Source organism: Lontra canadensis, unplaced genomic scaffold, assembly GCF_010015895.1.
Source record: "Lontra canadensis isolate GAN:19392208 unplaced genomic scaffold, GSC_riverotter_1.0 scaffold3, whole genome shotgun sequence".
NCBI classification, from domain to species: domain Eukaryota; kingdom Metazoa; phylum Chordata; class Mammalia; order Carnivora; family Mustelidae; genus Lontra; species Lontra canadensis.
In genome coordinates, this window is record NW_022630997.1 from 54450677 (window position 1) to 54466681 (window position 16005).

General features: G+C 44.1%; 1 protein-coding gene across 1 annotated transcript in view; it reads left to right on the forward strand.

The window, feature by feature from the left end:
• Positions 1-9306, forward strand: part of CCDC6 (coiled-coil domain containing 6) — a 105799-nt gene extending 96493 nt beyond the window's left edge. The window contains exons 8-9 of the mRNA XM_032842516.1: positions 3884-4008; positions 5060-9306. Of these exons, the coding sequence (XP_032698407.1) occupies positions 3884-4008; positions 5060-5254 (320 nt within the window). The 3' untranslated portion in view covers positions 5255-9306. The remainder of the gene's footprint in view (positions 1-3883; positions 4009-5059) is intronic.
• The last annotated feature ends 6699 nt before the right edge of the window (positions 9307-16005 follow it).

Here is a 16005-nt window from a genome sequence, read left to right on the forward strand (position 1 = left end):
ACCAGATTATACACTTTTGTACTTGCTTCATTTTGCTGAGTGGTTTTTGTAATGAATTTTTGTCATGAATTGCTTTTCATTAACCATCTTTTAAAGTTGCAGCCTTGAGCTTGTGGACGGCAGAACAAGTCTTACCATTTTCACTTTAGTTAATGCCTTTCTCTATGAGAGCAAGAGAAATTTATTGTAGCAATAGCTTCGAAGAACCGTACTACTTGATTTATTAGTGGACTGGTGTTTGGGGTTTGGCATTTTCAACCCAGGTATTTTTGGATTCTCATCCTGTATTGTGTTTGTGGGCCGGAGGGTCAGATGCATGATGATTAGAATTTAAGGGAAAACAAAAAGTACTAAGATACGGTCTGGCCTCTAAGAGCTTATCATCAACCATAGGGCCTGGGGAAGGGGCTGGGAGGGAAAATACAAGAGACTCTTTTTAAGAAACTTTGCAAGGCCAAGTGTAATAATTTCATGCAGAAGATGAAATAGCCGAATTGCAGGACATCCACTCCATGGAGGGGTATATACTGTACTATTTCATTTCTAGAACATTCTCAAAGTGACAACATTATAGTGACAGGGAATGAATGGGTCAGTCATTGCTGGGGCACAGGGTGAGAGGGAAGGTGTGAAACATGGAAGGACTGACTCAGGGGTTCTTTTTTTGTGTGTGGTGATGGAGCAGTTTTGCGGCTGGTTGTGATGAGAGTTACTCGAATCTACTCATGTGATCAGATTACTTTGGGCTGTGTACATGGGAACAGTGCAGTAAACACTGATGAAGTCCACCTCGAGCCTGTGCCTTCGTCACTAATTGGGGACCTATGTCAGTCTCCTGGGGTTGGCACTGTGCTGTGCTTCTAGAAGAACTCTTTGGTGGAACCTGTAGTGTGTTTGCAATTTCATGCGAGTGGTGAATAGTTTCAAAATGAAAAGTTGTAATTGAAAAAAAATCTCAATAGTTTAAGAAGAGATTCAAAGAAGAAAGAGAGCTACCAGCTTAGAGCACTTTTGAGATGGGCCGTAAAGGAGCTTCATGAGCCAAAGCTTAATGAGGCCATCGTTGGCCAGGCACTCTGAGCATTTTGTGACATTTACTCATTTCATCCCCACAGCAACCTTGTGAGGCCACTTCAGTAATCTCATTTTACAGTTGATGGATCTGAAGTCCACTGTCACTCAGTGCCAAGTCGCAGAACTAGAGCTAATATGGCCTTCGGTTCTAGGGTCTAGGCTGTTTGCCTCTTCAGAGGCTGATTGAGGTCCTGATTGACAGGAGAGAAAGTACAGAGAAGCCACCCCAGGCAAAGGGCATGGTATGAAGTGAAGTAGAGGTCAGGATCAAGAGTGGTAGGGGTTACTATGATTCTTACCACGGGCTGCCCTGAGGCCCTGCTCCCATAGATTCTGATATCATTTGATTTGGGTCTGAGTGAGGTCTTTGATACTGTGTGTTGAGAACCACTGACCTACAGTATAAGAGATAGTATGGAGCCAAGTGCAGAGGCCTTTATAATAGAGAAGAGAATTTTTTTTTTCTTCAGTTTAGGTAGACAGTAGGGAGTCTTTGAAGATTCTTGATTCATGTTTAACATACCAATAGTTAACCTTGTAATACAAAATAGGCTGCATCTTTTTTTATTATCATGAACTTCTCTGTCTTGGGATAAGAATCCACTTTCATACCCTTTCTCTTAAATTTCATCACTTTCATAAGAAATAGAATTAGGGTTGTATTCATCAGAGCTGTATTAATAAAACCTCTTCTTTCCTCCTCCAGCTGAATGAAGTGCTTGTGGTCAAAACAAACACAGCCACTTAGTTGGACTTAGACTTTACTCCAAACCTTCATTTTGTAAATGGGAACCCCACATCCACAATTGAAATGGAAACATGCCAAATAGAAAGCACTATTTGATAGTCAAATCAAGAAATGAAATAAATTCTTGACTTTAGATGTTGAGGACACAGACAAATTCTGGGACATGACACATAAAGCTAGGCTTGGTGGCTGCATGTTTCAGCCATGGAAGCCAAAAGAAAAGTATCCTTAACAGCTTAAAGAACTGTGCTCATTACTTCAAGTGCCCTCCTTAATCCCTGTTTTCCCATCCCCCCACTCACCTCTTCTCCAGCAGCCCTCAATTTGTTTCCTATAGTTAGAGTCTCTTATGGTTTGTCTCCCTCTCTGTTTTTGTCTTATTTTTCCTTCCCTTCCCCTATGTTCATCTGTTTTGTTTCTCATATTCCACATATGCATGAAATCATGGTTATTTGTCTTTTGTGGACTGATTTATTTCACTTAGCATGATAACCTCTAGTTCCATCCATATTGTTGCAAAAGGCAAGATTTCATTCTTTTTGATGGCTTAGTAATATTTGTGTGTATGTGTGTGTACCACATCTTTTTATCTGTTCATTTGTTGATGGACATCTGGGCTCTTTCCATAGTTGGACTACTGTTGATAATGGTGTTATGAGCATTTGGGTGCCTGTGCGCCTTCAAATCACCATGTTTGTATCTGTTGGATAAATACCTGGTAGTGTGGTTGCTGGGTCGTAATGTAGCTCTATTTTTAACTTCTTGAGGAACCTCCATACTGTTTTCCAGAGTACATTCCCAGTTTGCATTCCCAGGAACAGTGTTAGAGGGTTCTCCTTTCTCCATATTCTCGCCAACGTCCATTGTTTCCTGAGTTGTCAGTTTTAGCCATTCTGACCAGTGTGGGGTGGTATCTCATTGTAGTTTTGATTTTTATCTCCCTGATTCCAAGTGATGTTGAGCTTTTTTTCATGTGTCTGCTGGCCATTTGTATGTCTTTTTTTTTTTTTTTTTAAGATTTTATTTATTTATTTGACAGATCACAAGTAGAGAGAGAGGAGGAAGCAGGCTCCCTGCTGAGCAGAGAGCCCAATGCGGGCCTCGATCCCAGGACCCTGGGACCATGACCTGAGCCGAAGGCAGAGGCTTTAACCCACTGAGCCACCAGGCACCCCATTTGTATGTCTTCTTTGGAAAAATGTCTGTTCATGTCTTCTGCCCTTTTTTGGATTTTTTGGGGGGTTTTTTGGGTGTTGAGTTCAATTTAGGTGGTTTATACATCTTGTCTATTTTGGATTATGTTGCATGATGTTGAGCATCTTTTCTTACTCCTGTTGACTATTTGTAGGTCTTTGGAGAGATGTCTGTTCAAGTCCTTTGCCCACTTTTTAATTGGGTTATTTATTTGTTACTGAACTGTAGGAGGAGTTCCTTATATATTTTGAATACTAATCCCTTATCTGATGTATGGTTTGTAAATATTTTTTCATATTCCCTGGGTTATGTTTTTGTTGATTATTTCCCTTGCTATGGAAGCTTTTGAGTTTGACAGAGTTCCATTTGTCTATTTTCTGCTTTTGTGACTGTGCATTTGGTGTCACATCTGAAAAATCATTGCTAAGACCAATGTCATGAAACTTTTCCTCTGTGTTTTCTTCTAAGAGCTTATAGTTGTAGGTCTTAGAGTCTTTAATCCATTTGAGTTGATTCTGTATAGGGTATAAGACAGGGGTCCACATTCTTTTGCATGTGGATATCCACTTTTCTCAGTACTATTTGTTGAAGAGGCTGCCCTTTCCCCATTATGTATTCTTGGCACCTTTGTTGATTACTTGATTGCTTGACTGTTTATGTGTGGACCTATTTCTGGGCTCTCTGTTCTGTTCTAGGACTTGACTTTTACATCCCCTTTTATCCAGGAGACCATTTGGTGAGCTCACCAGTCTTATCAGTGTTCATTTTTGATGGTGACTGAGAAGTTCTGCATTTTAAAGTCTTCTGGATGGTTGGAGACACCAGAGAATGGAGTTTGACATCATACTTGTCATGGTTATATTTCAGGTCTATCATACGCAAGTCACACAGTTGGTTTCACGCCACCAACTTCACTGACTAGAGCCGGAATGTCTTACTACAATTCCCCGGGTCTTCATGTGCAGCATATGGGAGCATCCCATGGCATCACAGTAAGTATCCAGAGGGGAGGAAGCCACACTTGACTCTGTTGGTGGTGGCAGCAGCTCCTCCTCAAGAGACCAGGGGTGATGCCCTTAGACCTTGCCCTTTCTTCTCCCTCCCACCATTAGTTCACCTTCAAACTATAGAGACTTCCATCAATTTGATACCAAATTCTGGTTTGGAAACTAAAATCCTTCCCAGGAGACAAAACTTCAGCTTCACTTTCTGTGAAAAATGACGCTTTGTGAAATGTAATTTGAACTCTGGCCAGTGCCTTAATTAAACCCCAGCCAGCTCTTTGCCATAACGAATCATTGCTGGTTGCCACAATGTCTAAAATATTTATTGTCCGCATCTTCACAGTTCACTGATCCTCAGTATTCTTCTTGAAACTAGCCTTATTTCTGGTTTCACTCCAAATTTTCTCTCCTGGAATTAGAAGGAGCCTTAAGTGTGTTTGGTTCAGACTTCACTCGGGAGTTTTTTCTTTAGAGCTGGTTAGTAGGTTGACTAATAGAACAGTTAGAAATGTAGCTAACAGGGGTTTGAGAACAGGAGAGAAGTGAGGGTATTTCTGATAACAGAATCCTTAAAAGAAGCCTCTTACTCTACGAAAGCAGGAGGTATCCGGATTCTGGGTTTTGTTGGTTTGCTGGATTTTATGTAAAAGACACGTTTGGTTGAGCTACATCTTTCAGGATGTTGACAACTTACCTGAGGGGTGGAAGGAACCTCGGGACATACAGTGGACAGAAAAGATTAGAGTGGAGGATGAGACAGCTATTTCTTAATTCTAGGACTGTCCCATCGAAGGGCCAAGTCCACTAGTTTGGTCAGTGCACGTTTCGGGGTAATCTTGCATGGCTTTTTCAAAGGTGTAGGTGCAAACTCCACCTTGTGGAAGTTTTCATTAGTAGTTCAGAAACCAATAGGGGTAGACAAGGAGCTCGCTAGTTTCTTGTCTCTGTCGCTCCCCTTTCTCACCGCCCCCGGCTAATCAGGCTGTTAGAAATGAGCCTTCAGGACCCAGACTGACCTGCTCTTCTGTCCCATCTACAGAGGCCTTCACCACGGAGAAGCAACAGTCCTGACAAATTCAAGCGGCCCACGCCGCCTCCGTCTCCCAACACACAGACCCCGGTCCAGCCCCCTCCGCCTCCACCTCCGCCCCCCATGCAGCCCGCGGCCCCTTCAGCAGCCACCTCGCAGCCCGCCCCTTCGCAACACCCAGTGCACCCCTCGTCCCAGCCTTAATGCATGTGCTTAGTCCGCATCTCATGTTGGGACTCGTACAGCGGAGCCGTCTACTCAACGCCAAAGGCTTCCTCCCCTGGCATTTTTGGATCTGACTGATTTGCACTGAGGTTATCTAGGCTTCACTATTAATTGTGTTGTGTTTGTCGGAAGCGCAGCCAGTGTTGTGGGTCTACAACACTAAACGACTTTTTCCATCAGTGTTTTACTTGAATCTACATGTACGTCCATTCCCTGGCTGGAACATTTGCTATTCAATATTTGGTAATTCAGCAGCAGTGTGCAATTTTTGCTTGGCCCCAGAGCTTCATTTTCCTGGCTTTTAGGTTTGTAAAATAAAAAGGGATATCTTTTTTATATTTTTTTTTTCATGAATTTGCAGAAAATTACTGAGCTGTTACCTCTCCTCCCCGTCCCCATTATAATGGTGTTTACCAAACATACCAATAATTCAGCACTACAATTCAGACCTTTGAAAGTCTAGCTTTCGGTGTAGAATGGAAAGTTAGATGCGTCAGTGCCCAAGACAATATACTCTTTAATAGAGCTTTCTATAGATACACTTTTTATAGGTTACTTTCAGTATCTGTCAACATCCATGTCTCTTGTGAAACAGACTAAAAGTAATGGGTCACATGGCTGTACCTTTTCCACATACACGTGGGATGGTTAATTAGTGTATATTAAGGTGTGATTCCTTCCTTATCTTTAGTGTTAACCTACCCAGATGGGCTCTCCAACACGAGTCAGTAAATGTTGTCCTGCCCACCAGTGGTTTTGATGGTGGATTAGAACACACTCTTTGATATCTGCTGCAGAAAGCAACGTGATTGTAACAAAAACAGCTGTTTTCCCCTTTCCATTCTTCATGTTCCCCCAAGATAGAGTTTGAACAAATATTTTAAAGGTGCAAAATACTATTAGAAAGTACTATTTGAAATGAACATTATAGGAATATCATGGCCTAATGGCCACAGAATCCTTTATTGCTTGGCAGAAAAGACCAGAGGTGAGCGGAAAGGAGCCCCTTAGCCCGAGCACTCGTGCTGCCCAGTATCAGCAAGTGCGGTGTACAAACACGTATACTCTGAATACATCATTTCCATTCATTTAGCACAAATAAATCGTTTGGTTTCACTTGGAAGTGGAACACTGTGAGTCACTCTTTTCTTAATACTTGCAACATCTTTATTTTTGCTTTTCAGCAGTAACTGTTTTGTACTTTGGTAGTAGAGTGATTTTTACCACCTGTGTTTGCATATTTATATATGCTGTGGACGAAAATAACTTACTAGAGAATGTATATTTTATGATGAGAATGTGTATCTGTTGGATATAATCAGAGAACTGAAAATTAATTTATCAGTAATTTTTAAGAGTCCATGTTTTGTGACACCCATCTCTAATAGCTAGCTCTTTATTGAACACACTCCTAAAAATAAGGAACCGTGACATTGTAGATATTTGATAGTGTACAGTATAGAAACTTCCGTCTTTGCCTTCGAATGCATATTTAAAAATTACAGAATGAAGCAAGTCTTGTCGGAAAATAGTGTTTGACTAGCATTTTAAGAACTTGAGAGTAAAAGCAACAATAGGATTTTTCACCTCTTCCTGCTTCCACCCCTAACTCCCCAATTGGTCGATCTAAATTTTATTTATACTCTGTATGTGATATACATAATCATAGTACAGTTCTCAAATAAGAGGAAGAAGTTTGGCCTTTCGTTATCGAGGCTTTAGGTTTTTAATTTGATCAGACGGGGTCCTGGCAAACCCAGGGACCTCACCAACAGCCCGTTGCCCCTCCTGGTACATTGCCATTCCGAGGAATTCTGAGAGGAGGCAAACCCATTTTGCCTTCATGGTACAGTTCTTGGTTTTTTTCATAGGAGAAGTACGGTCTATGTTTACAAGACTCTTTCGCGAGCTGATAGAATTCAGTGCTGTCGGATAGTGGCTCGCACGCAGCAGAGAATGTCCGTAATGTAACAAGCTTCCCTTCGCTTCCTGCCAATAGTGTTACCTCCCGAAAGCACAAAAGTCGCGACATTGCCGTATGGTGAATGGAAAAGCACTTGGCGTGAGCAAACCGTTGCTGACAAATGCCTTCTAGAAACAGGTTCTTGACTTTCAGACTTTGCAGAAATGGAGTGCTGGTTCCCCCAGACTCGTCATTTCATTTCAAAATAAAACACAGCTCCTTCAGACAGCACTTTGTCAACATAAATGAGTTGCCTCTCCCTGCAGACCTTCAGAATTGATAGAACAAACACTACTCTTTAGAATCTATGCTGTTTCAGGTTCTTCTCAAGTGGTTTCTGACCCCGGGTGCCATCCGTCAACGCACGGGCAGTACACGTGCCAGGGACCCATCAGATTCAGACCCCCAGCCCGTGGAGGCAGGAGTCCCCTCACCCATGGGAAGCTGACTTACCATGGGTGCTTCTCGGTGGGGGCTGAATATGGTTCCTGCCATTCCTGTGGCCCACGTGCCCAGGGGCACCCTGGAGTGATTCCCTGAAGGCCTCTGTCCAGTCAGGACCTGGCCCGAGGGCAGGCGGGCGCACCAGGAGCTTCTAGGAGCTTCCTTTCCCTGTCTTGTGGACAGAGACCCTTGGCTACCACTGTGCTGCTAATAGGATAAGTACTCTGTTGCCAGATTACCATGCCTTTTATATGAAACCAAATTAACTTCTCTAATACCTGACACCTCTGGGCTCTGAACTGCTTTCTCTCATCAAGCGTGCTGGCATTCTGGACAGAATTCTAGAAATTTGGCAGATGGTGGAAGTATTGGAAGATTTAATTTAACTTGCTCCTTGTTAATTGAAAGGAGTTTTAAATTCTGAGCTCCTGAGATACTGAGCACAACCATGGGACAAGTGTGTGACCAGAATGTGGCTTTGGCACCGAGTGCTGCTGTCCCTTGGTAATTGGCTTCTAACTGATTTGACCAGAGATCATTGATAATGTGAATTTTTGTTAACTGTTCAATTGTAGGAAAATAGACTATGTATCGCCCTCTGTTAGGTAGACATGAACTTCTCCTGCACGAAGCCTTGCTTATAGAGGAAGCCCAATAAGGCAAGAAAAAGCGTAGTAACTTGTGCTTCGAGAGCGCAGTCTTTTTATCTTACCAGTACGGAAGAATCGTTTCTATGTAACTTGATCTTCTGTCTAGTACTTGTCTTATAGGTAACCAACACGGAAAACTTTGTAGTGGTAACTACCAAAGAAATACATAGTAAAAACAACCTTTGATTTCCAAATTTATTAAAGAGCCAGCCATTGACGCTGCTACGCGAGTTCCATGCTCGAGAGCCATTGTGAGATTAAGGGGTTTTTAGGTTTTTCATTTCTGGTTTCTTGTTTTCTCTTTTCTACCTTTTTCTTAAACACACACACACAGCTGTTAGCATGACACTATGGGGAGCATTTTCCAGAATGCTTGGCATCCTGGTTAACGGCCAGGCCCCGGGTGCCTCTCAAAAGGCAGTGGGAGGAAGCCTATGTTCAGGATCGCGTGGGCGCCGTGTGTGTGCGTGTATGTGTGCATTCATGCCTTAACTCGGGTTACTGCTCAACTTCACTTCTTGACTTGGTCTGCACCGTCATCGAGATTGTAGCGTACATCTGGATCTGAACTTCATCTTGGCAAAAACAAAGTTGCAGGCACATCAGTTTAAAAGAATGCATTCCTCTGGAAGAGGTTTGGATCAGGTCGACCCTGAGCCGTTGGACTTTATTTGGAACTCAGCATGGAAAGCAAAAGTGGACTGTCAAGTGGAAAGACATCAACAAGGAAGAGAGGAGAGCCAAGTGCTAGCATGTCTTTGCCTCTGCATCTCCGTGCACACTGTATGTTCATGGTAGCTTGTTTACAACTTGACTAGGTTGGAATTCTGGTAATAGTGGCAATCTTGACATTCTTGGTCAGAGTTTAGAGAGATGTAAGACTTCCAATTAATGTCTTATTTCCTTTATGTTGATTAGTCTTTGATACATGTGCTGAATCAGAAACCTAAATAAAGATAATTTTTTAAAATGCACCTCTTGAGCCTTAAAACCTCTCTCTTTCTGGTCTTTGGGTCAGAAAATTGAACATTGTTTCCCTGTTGCTCCTGATGGACATCTGACTTTGATTCTAATCGTAAAGGCTGCCTTAGAAAGTAAACGTAAGGACTTAGAAAGTAAACGTAGCAGAAGGGGCTAGGACTGTTCTGTCTCACACACAGGGTGCCGGATGTATTGAATTTTTGAGAAAAGTCACTGAGCCGTATGTTTATAATTTGTGCACTGTTCCAAGTCCGTGTTGTATTTCAATTTAAAACCATAAACCTAGGAGATTATGAAAACTGACATTCCCCAAAATATATATAAACAAGTGTGCGTGTTTACACACATGTGCATACACACACTCGTGCACACACATACTTGGGCTTTGGGTCTGACCTCCACGATATTTGTGGGCTTACTCTTGATGCCCATCTCTGTGGTTTCCCCCTCCTTTGTAGGAAGCATGGCTCCAGAATCACTTCCAGATTTGTGCGCCAGATCTTTAAATGAGCTGGTTCCTTAGTCCATCTGGAAATCCAGTTCCTTCCCTGTGAGACAGGTTATCTGCCTTGCTAAAATGAGAAACCTGGAGATGGAAGCCTCCATTGCAGCCCTTCACACGGGAAGGTACACACTCCTCCCACGTGTGTTCATTTGGGAAGAAACACAATGGGTATTTGGGGAGACGTGTTATGCACGTTTGGGGGCTGTATCATCGGTCAGCTCTACCTTCGTAAGCCCCTAGCATTCAGTGGGCAGGAGCATGGGACTGAGCCGGATCCCGTCTTTGGAGCATCGTCTTCAAGAACCTGGTTGTGATACAGATTCATGGGGGCAGATGTTGAATCTAGGCCCTTTTCTCTATAAAAGCATTAAATGGACTTTGAATGACCCTTGACCTCACTCCGGCTTCAGCCAGATTCCATGTTCACTCCGAGTTAATGAAAGATTTTAGTTTGGCTTTTGATCAAGGCCTCTCTACTCTTGACAGCTACTAGGTTTTAGTGGAAAATGTGGCCCAAGTAATGGCCCAGGATCTCTGAATTCAAGTCTTGGCCCCTTTGGCCAGCCTCAGTGTTCTAACCTGTATAGTGGGGATAGCCATTTTAATTTCAGGTAAAGTGTGCTGAAAACAAGATTGAAACAAAGTGCTTTAACAACAAGTAAAGTCTACACTACCTGTGTACTTCTTTTCTTCTTTTAATACCTTTTAGAGGCAGTGTGTCCACCAAGTCTATCTAAAATCGAAACTGTTAATGGAAATTTTGTGTTTATGTAAATAAAACTCTATGTAAATCTGGGTCTTTTTTTTTCTTTTGAAGGTTTTATTTGTTTATTTGAGAGAGAGCAAGAGAGCACAAGCAGGGGCAGAGGGAGAGAGAGGGGGAAGAGAGGGGGAACATCAGGCTCCCTTCTGAGCATGTTCGATCCTAGGACCCTGAGATCATGACCCAGGCCAAAGGCAGACGCTTTAACCAACTGAGCCACCCAGGTGCTCCCAGGGACTTTGTTTTAATGTTTATTTAAGTTAAAAACGCATGGAAATACAGTTGTATTCAGTCATTAATATCTAAGCCAGACCTAAACTTTGTAACATTCTCTAGAAATAGAGGAAGAAGGCAGTGTGTGTCTAATTTTTCATGTCTGATTTTTAAGGTTTTGTGTCTAATTTTTATTACAACATGAGAGATTGGATTCCTGACCCTCAAACTTCTGATATCATCCCTAATTCCATATTACAATGAATGCTATTGAACTAAATAGATTGAGAGCTTTTTCTGAAGATTGTATTTTCTGATACTCTATGCATGATTTAGTGCAACTTTAAGATTACTAATTATCCCCAGATTACTTAAATTTTTTTTAAAGATTTTTATTTTTTTTTTTAAATTTAAAAAAAGTTTTTTTAAAGATTTTTAATTTTTTTTTAAATTAAAAAAAAATTTTTTTAAAGATTTTCTCCATTTATTGGAGAGAAAGAGCACACTTAAGAGCGGGGGGAGGGGCAAAGGGAGAGGGAGAAACAGACTCGCTGCTGAGCTGGGAACCCCATGCAGGGCTCCATCCCAGCACCCCGAAACCACGACCCAAGCCAATGGCAGACGCCCAACCTACCGAGCCACCCAGGCAGCCCCCCAATTTTTTTCTTCTTAAAAAGGAAAAGGCAGACTCAAGTGAAATGGATGACAGAATTAGTAGACAGCGATGTGAAAACTTCCTCCATGTGTTCAAGAAGGCAGAAGAAGGTGTGAGCATGATGAGAAAAACGTAAAATATAAAATAGACCCAGATTGAACATCTAGAGACAAAAAAAATCTAAGGTTTGAAATTTAAAACAACAAAAAACTTGCGACTTACATCTTCTGTGGATCTCTGTGCTCTCTAAATATTCCTTTAAAAGGCAACTCCTGAAATGGAAGTTCAGCCTAGTTGAGCTACCTTCCTCTCTCCCCTCCCCTGAGGTTTGCTTTGCTGGGGGTGCTGGGGAGCCGCTGCTGCAAGTCCTCAGCTCCTCCCATTAGTCACTGCAATGTTAGGCACCGAACCTCAGGTTTAAAGGAGTCAGCATCCTGGAAGGTGTCCCGTGAGTTCACGTCCAGCCTACGTTTGGTTTCCTGAGCTTCCCTTTCCGCGCCTGTAAAACAGGAATGGGGATGGGGCCTTAGGATCCAATGGACATGTCCTTAAAACTTAAAAGAGAGTGTAAGTTTCTTTGTATTGTAGCTTCATAAGAGTTTGCACGTGCGGGAGTGATGTGCTTAGGGAAATGGCGCAGTGGGATCGCACAGCATTGGAAGAGAGGAGGGTCGGAGACGACTTCCAGAGGATCTGATCTTGAACAGATTCTTGCAGAGCGGTTCAGGAGTGTTCACGACAAGGGGACAGCATGTGCGAAAACCCGCAGTGAGAGCATCCATCCACGTGGACGGTTTGGTTTCCCCGAAAGCCAACCGAGACAAGCACTTGGGTACGCACAGGAAGCTTGCTTGGGGTGACTCCAGAGCGGGGAATGAGAACTCAAAGTTGACCACTGAACGGTGTGCAGGTGAGCCTGTTAGCCTTGTGGCCACCTGGAGTTCAACCCCGTGGGTGTCCCTGAGGAGTCATTTAGAGGTGCCTCAGAATTGTCCCACCAGAGAGCAGGAATGCAGGGACTTGGATTCACCAACTCCTTTCATCTGTTGGCTAAAGTTGCCCTGGGGGAGAACCATCCCCACATTTGAGTTTTCTGGGTTGTGCCCGAGGCTTTCTCAAAAGCCTGAGGTGTAAGGGACCCCTCATGTTTAATGAGGGTTGCTGTCAAGTTGCATGAATGTGTTGAAACTAGGTGGGCTGAGAGGCTGGGGGGCCTCGCATTGGTGGCCTCTGAGTACAACACCTGTCACTGTCCGCTGGTTTAGCCCGGAATACGCACGAAAATAAGGGGGGGGGGTGGATTTCCCAGGAGTTGAGAAATGCAATGTGTTTTATTTACCTCCTTTTCCTCCAGCTTTATGGAGAAACGATCAACACACACAGTGTGTGTCACACACGCAGTGTACTGATTTGGTAATGCGTCTATGCTGTACAATGATAGCCAGGGTAAGGGAGGTGAGCATATCCACCTCACGTAGTTACAATTTCTGGAAATTTCTAGTACTTTCTACCTTCAAAGGAGAGAAATTCTTCTTTCACAAAGATCCAGAGTCCTGATTTCTCTTGGCAAATAAGATCACTGCAGGGCCTTCTCCCTCCACGGCGCAGGCAGAGGGGAGGAGGGCAGGGAACAGCATGCCCTCCTCAGAGCCTGGCACCAAGCTGCTACCACACGGTCCTTGCAGGCTTCCGAGTTTGCAAACCCCTGGCATAGGGTATTTGAGGAATGAACGAAGTTTGAGATGGCCAGAACTGTGTGTGCGGAGAAGAAAGACAGAAGGGCGAGGAGCAGGGCAGCGGGAGGTGAGCCCTGAAGCGGCTGTGGAGAGAGGCCTCCGCCAGCAGGTCCCGGCACGTGTCCAGCCCAGAACACTGAAGCGGGACATCAGTATCCGAGGGCATGCGGTCAGTGGGTCGGTCCGGTGAGCCTCACAGGGAAGGTTGGCCCAAACTGGAGATAGTTAGGATTAAAGCACTCCTGGGTTCCCTTCGCCGTGGTATTACTATGCCCCTTGCTCTCTTTAAATTTAGTATACAGTTCGCTTTCCACAAGCTGGGCTGAGGATGTCCCCGGGAGTCTAAAATCCTGGAGATCAGTCAGACAGGGGTGTGCTGGTAAGTGTTTAACTTTCTGCTCTCGAGAGACTATAAGCCTTTCTTCTTCTCGCGTGTCAATTTTTGTCGTGTAAATTCTCCCCAGCAATGTGATTTCGGGCCTCCGTGTGAAGTCCCCAAACTTGGGGGTCACTAGGCTGCCAGGCACCATTTCTGTTGTATTTTCACCATAGAGACAGGTTTGCTGTAAATAACCTTAGAAGCACAATAATAGTAAAATGTAGTAAATCAACTAAGATATATAATGTTTTCAGTATTTATTAGCTGTTTGTACTATAATCTTTTAAATCATAAATTTATGTAATGTAATTTTTAGTAGTGTCAATGTTCAACAGCCGGCTGACAGAATTCCTGGACATTTAACAGTAATCTGTAGAGAGCCTGATCCTGTTCTAGGTGCCTCTGCCTGGGAGCAGGGTGCAGTGGGGTGGCAGGAGGTCAGAGGAGGCAAGGCCTCGGCTGCGTCTGTATCCTGTTGCAAAGGAGGACATAGTGACAGTGGGGAAAGTCATTTATTGGGGGGACCTCAAGCCCCGAGCCCAGCTGCAGGCTGAGAGCAAGTTTGGGTCTGGACTCAGCAGAGGACAAAAGGTGGTGAGGCTCTCTTGGGAATCTCAAGACGGTGAGGCAGCCGCTCTGGTGGGAAGGCTCCCATGTGTCAGGTGCAAGACCATGGTTTAGACCTGGCGCGCTCCTTTCAGGAGCCCCAGCACACAGGATCTCTGGCAGCAGGAATCTTCCCCTCCCCTCCCCCCAACTCCGCCTTTACCTCCCTTAACACCCCAGTCTACAGCCTTGACAGGGGGCCAGGACTTCCCTCCAGGGAAGCAGACCCATCACGTGGGGTGCGGGGGTTGGGGGTAGGCCTGAGGGCTCAGCGGGGAACTCGTGTTCACCCGACTTTTTGGAAATCAGTCCAGACTAGAGAGGCTGTCCCATATCTCACCCCCCTTTGTTGGACTATAAACTGACACGGTTAATGACCTTGGAGCGAGTCAAACAGTAAATCATCGGGCTCCATAACATGGGATCTATTGATGGAAAAGAAATGTGGGGACAAAATGAATGGATTGTTGGGAGGCATGCCTCACAGACAAGGAGTTCCAGAGCTGTGGCCCTTGGAAGCTGCCACAAAATCCTTGGGAAGCTGTTGGGGATATAGTGGCAAAAAATGTGGAGGGCATGGGACTCAGACTGAGGGGAAGGGGAAGCTGCGAACTTCATTTGGTGAGGTCCTTTTTTTTTTTTTTTTTTTAAGATTTTATTATTTGGGGCACCTGGGTGGCGCAATGGGTTAGGCCTCTGCCTTCAGCTCAGGTCATGATCTCAGGATCCTGGGATCGAGTCCTGCATCGGGCTCTCTGCTTGGCAGGGAGCCTGCTTCCTCCTCTCTCTCTCTGCCTGCCTCTCTGCCTACTTGTGATCTCTCTCTGTCAAATAAATAAATTTTTAAAAAAACTTAAAAAAAAAGATTTTATTTATTATTTGACGGAGAGAGAGACAGCTGGAGAGTGAACACAAGCAGGGGGAGTGGGAGAGCGAGAAGCAGGCTTCCCACTGAGCAGGGAGCCCGATGGAGGGCTCAATCCCAGGACCCTGGAATTGTGACCTGAGCTGAAGGCTTAACGACTGAGCCACGCAGGTTCCCCATTTGGTGAGGTTTTTGACCTATTTGTGTGTCTGTCGGGAGACTGCTCTTGGAAGCAAGGCCTGTCTCTCTCCAGGCTCAGTCCCGCATCTGAGAGTCCAGGATGCTTGGATCAAAGGGGAAATGGATTGAACTCTCCCTGCTTAGCTGTGTGAAAGATGTACTGTGAATACTTTCCAGCTATGATAATGATATTATGGCTAGTTCCTTTTTTCTTTTCTCTCTCTCTCTTTTTTTTTTTTTTTTTTTTTTCTTAGTCAGTGGCTATTTCCCTGAGAACTTGGGGCCCCAATCCTTGAGGAATGTCAGGACCCTGGAATGAAGGTGTCAGGGAAGGCCATAGGAACAGAAACCCATCTGGCCAAGATTCTGGGTCTACCATGAGACCTTTCTCGAGGGCTTTAGACAGATTATGTACCCGTGGAGCTTTCTCCTTAAATCTGAGTCCAAAGGCTTACTCTGCAGAGCAACTCCATGGGAGAGACAGGCTGCCAGAGAGGTCACAGAGTACAGCTGGAAAGCCTGTACAGCAAAGCCTGAAGCAGCAGAAGATGCAGGTTTGAGGTGAACTAACTCTTGCCTGATTCAGGACTTCACAGAGTTTCTAAATCTCTCCAGTCTTGCTTCGTTATGTTTTCTTCTTCTTATTGGTGCGTGTGATACATTCAGCCTGTTTTTTGTCTGTAAATAAAAACATTATTTCTAAAAGATCTGCATCTTTGAGAGTTCATAAATAAAATATTTACAAATGCGATGATAAGATTTGGGGTTTGCTTTAAAATAATTTAGTGTG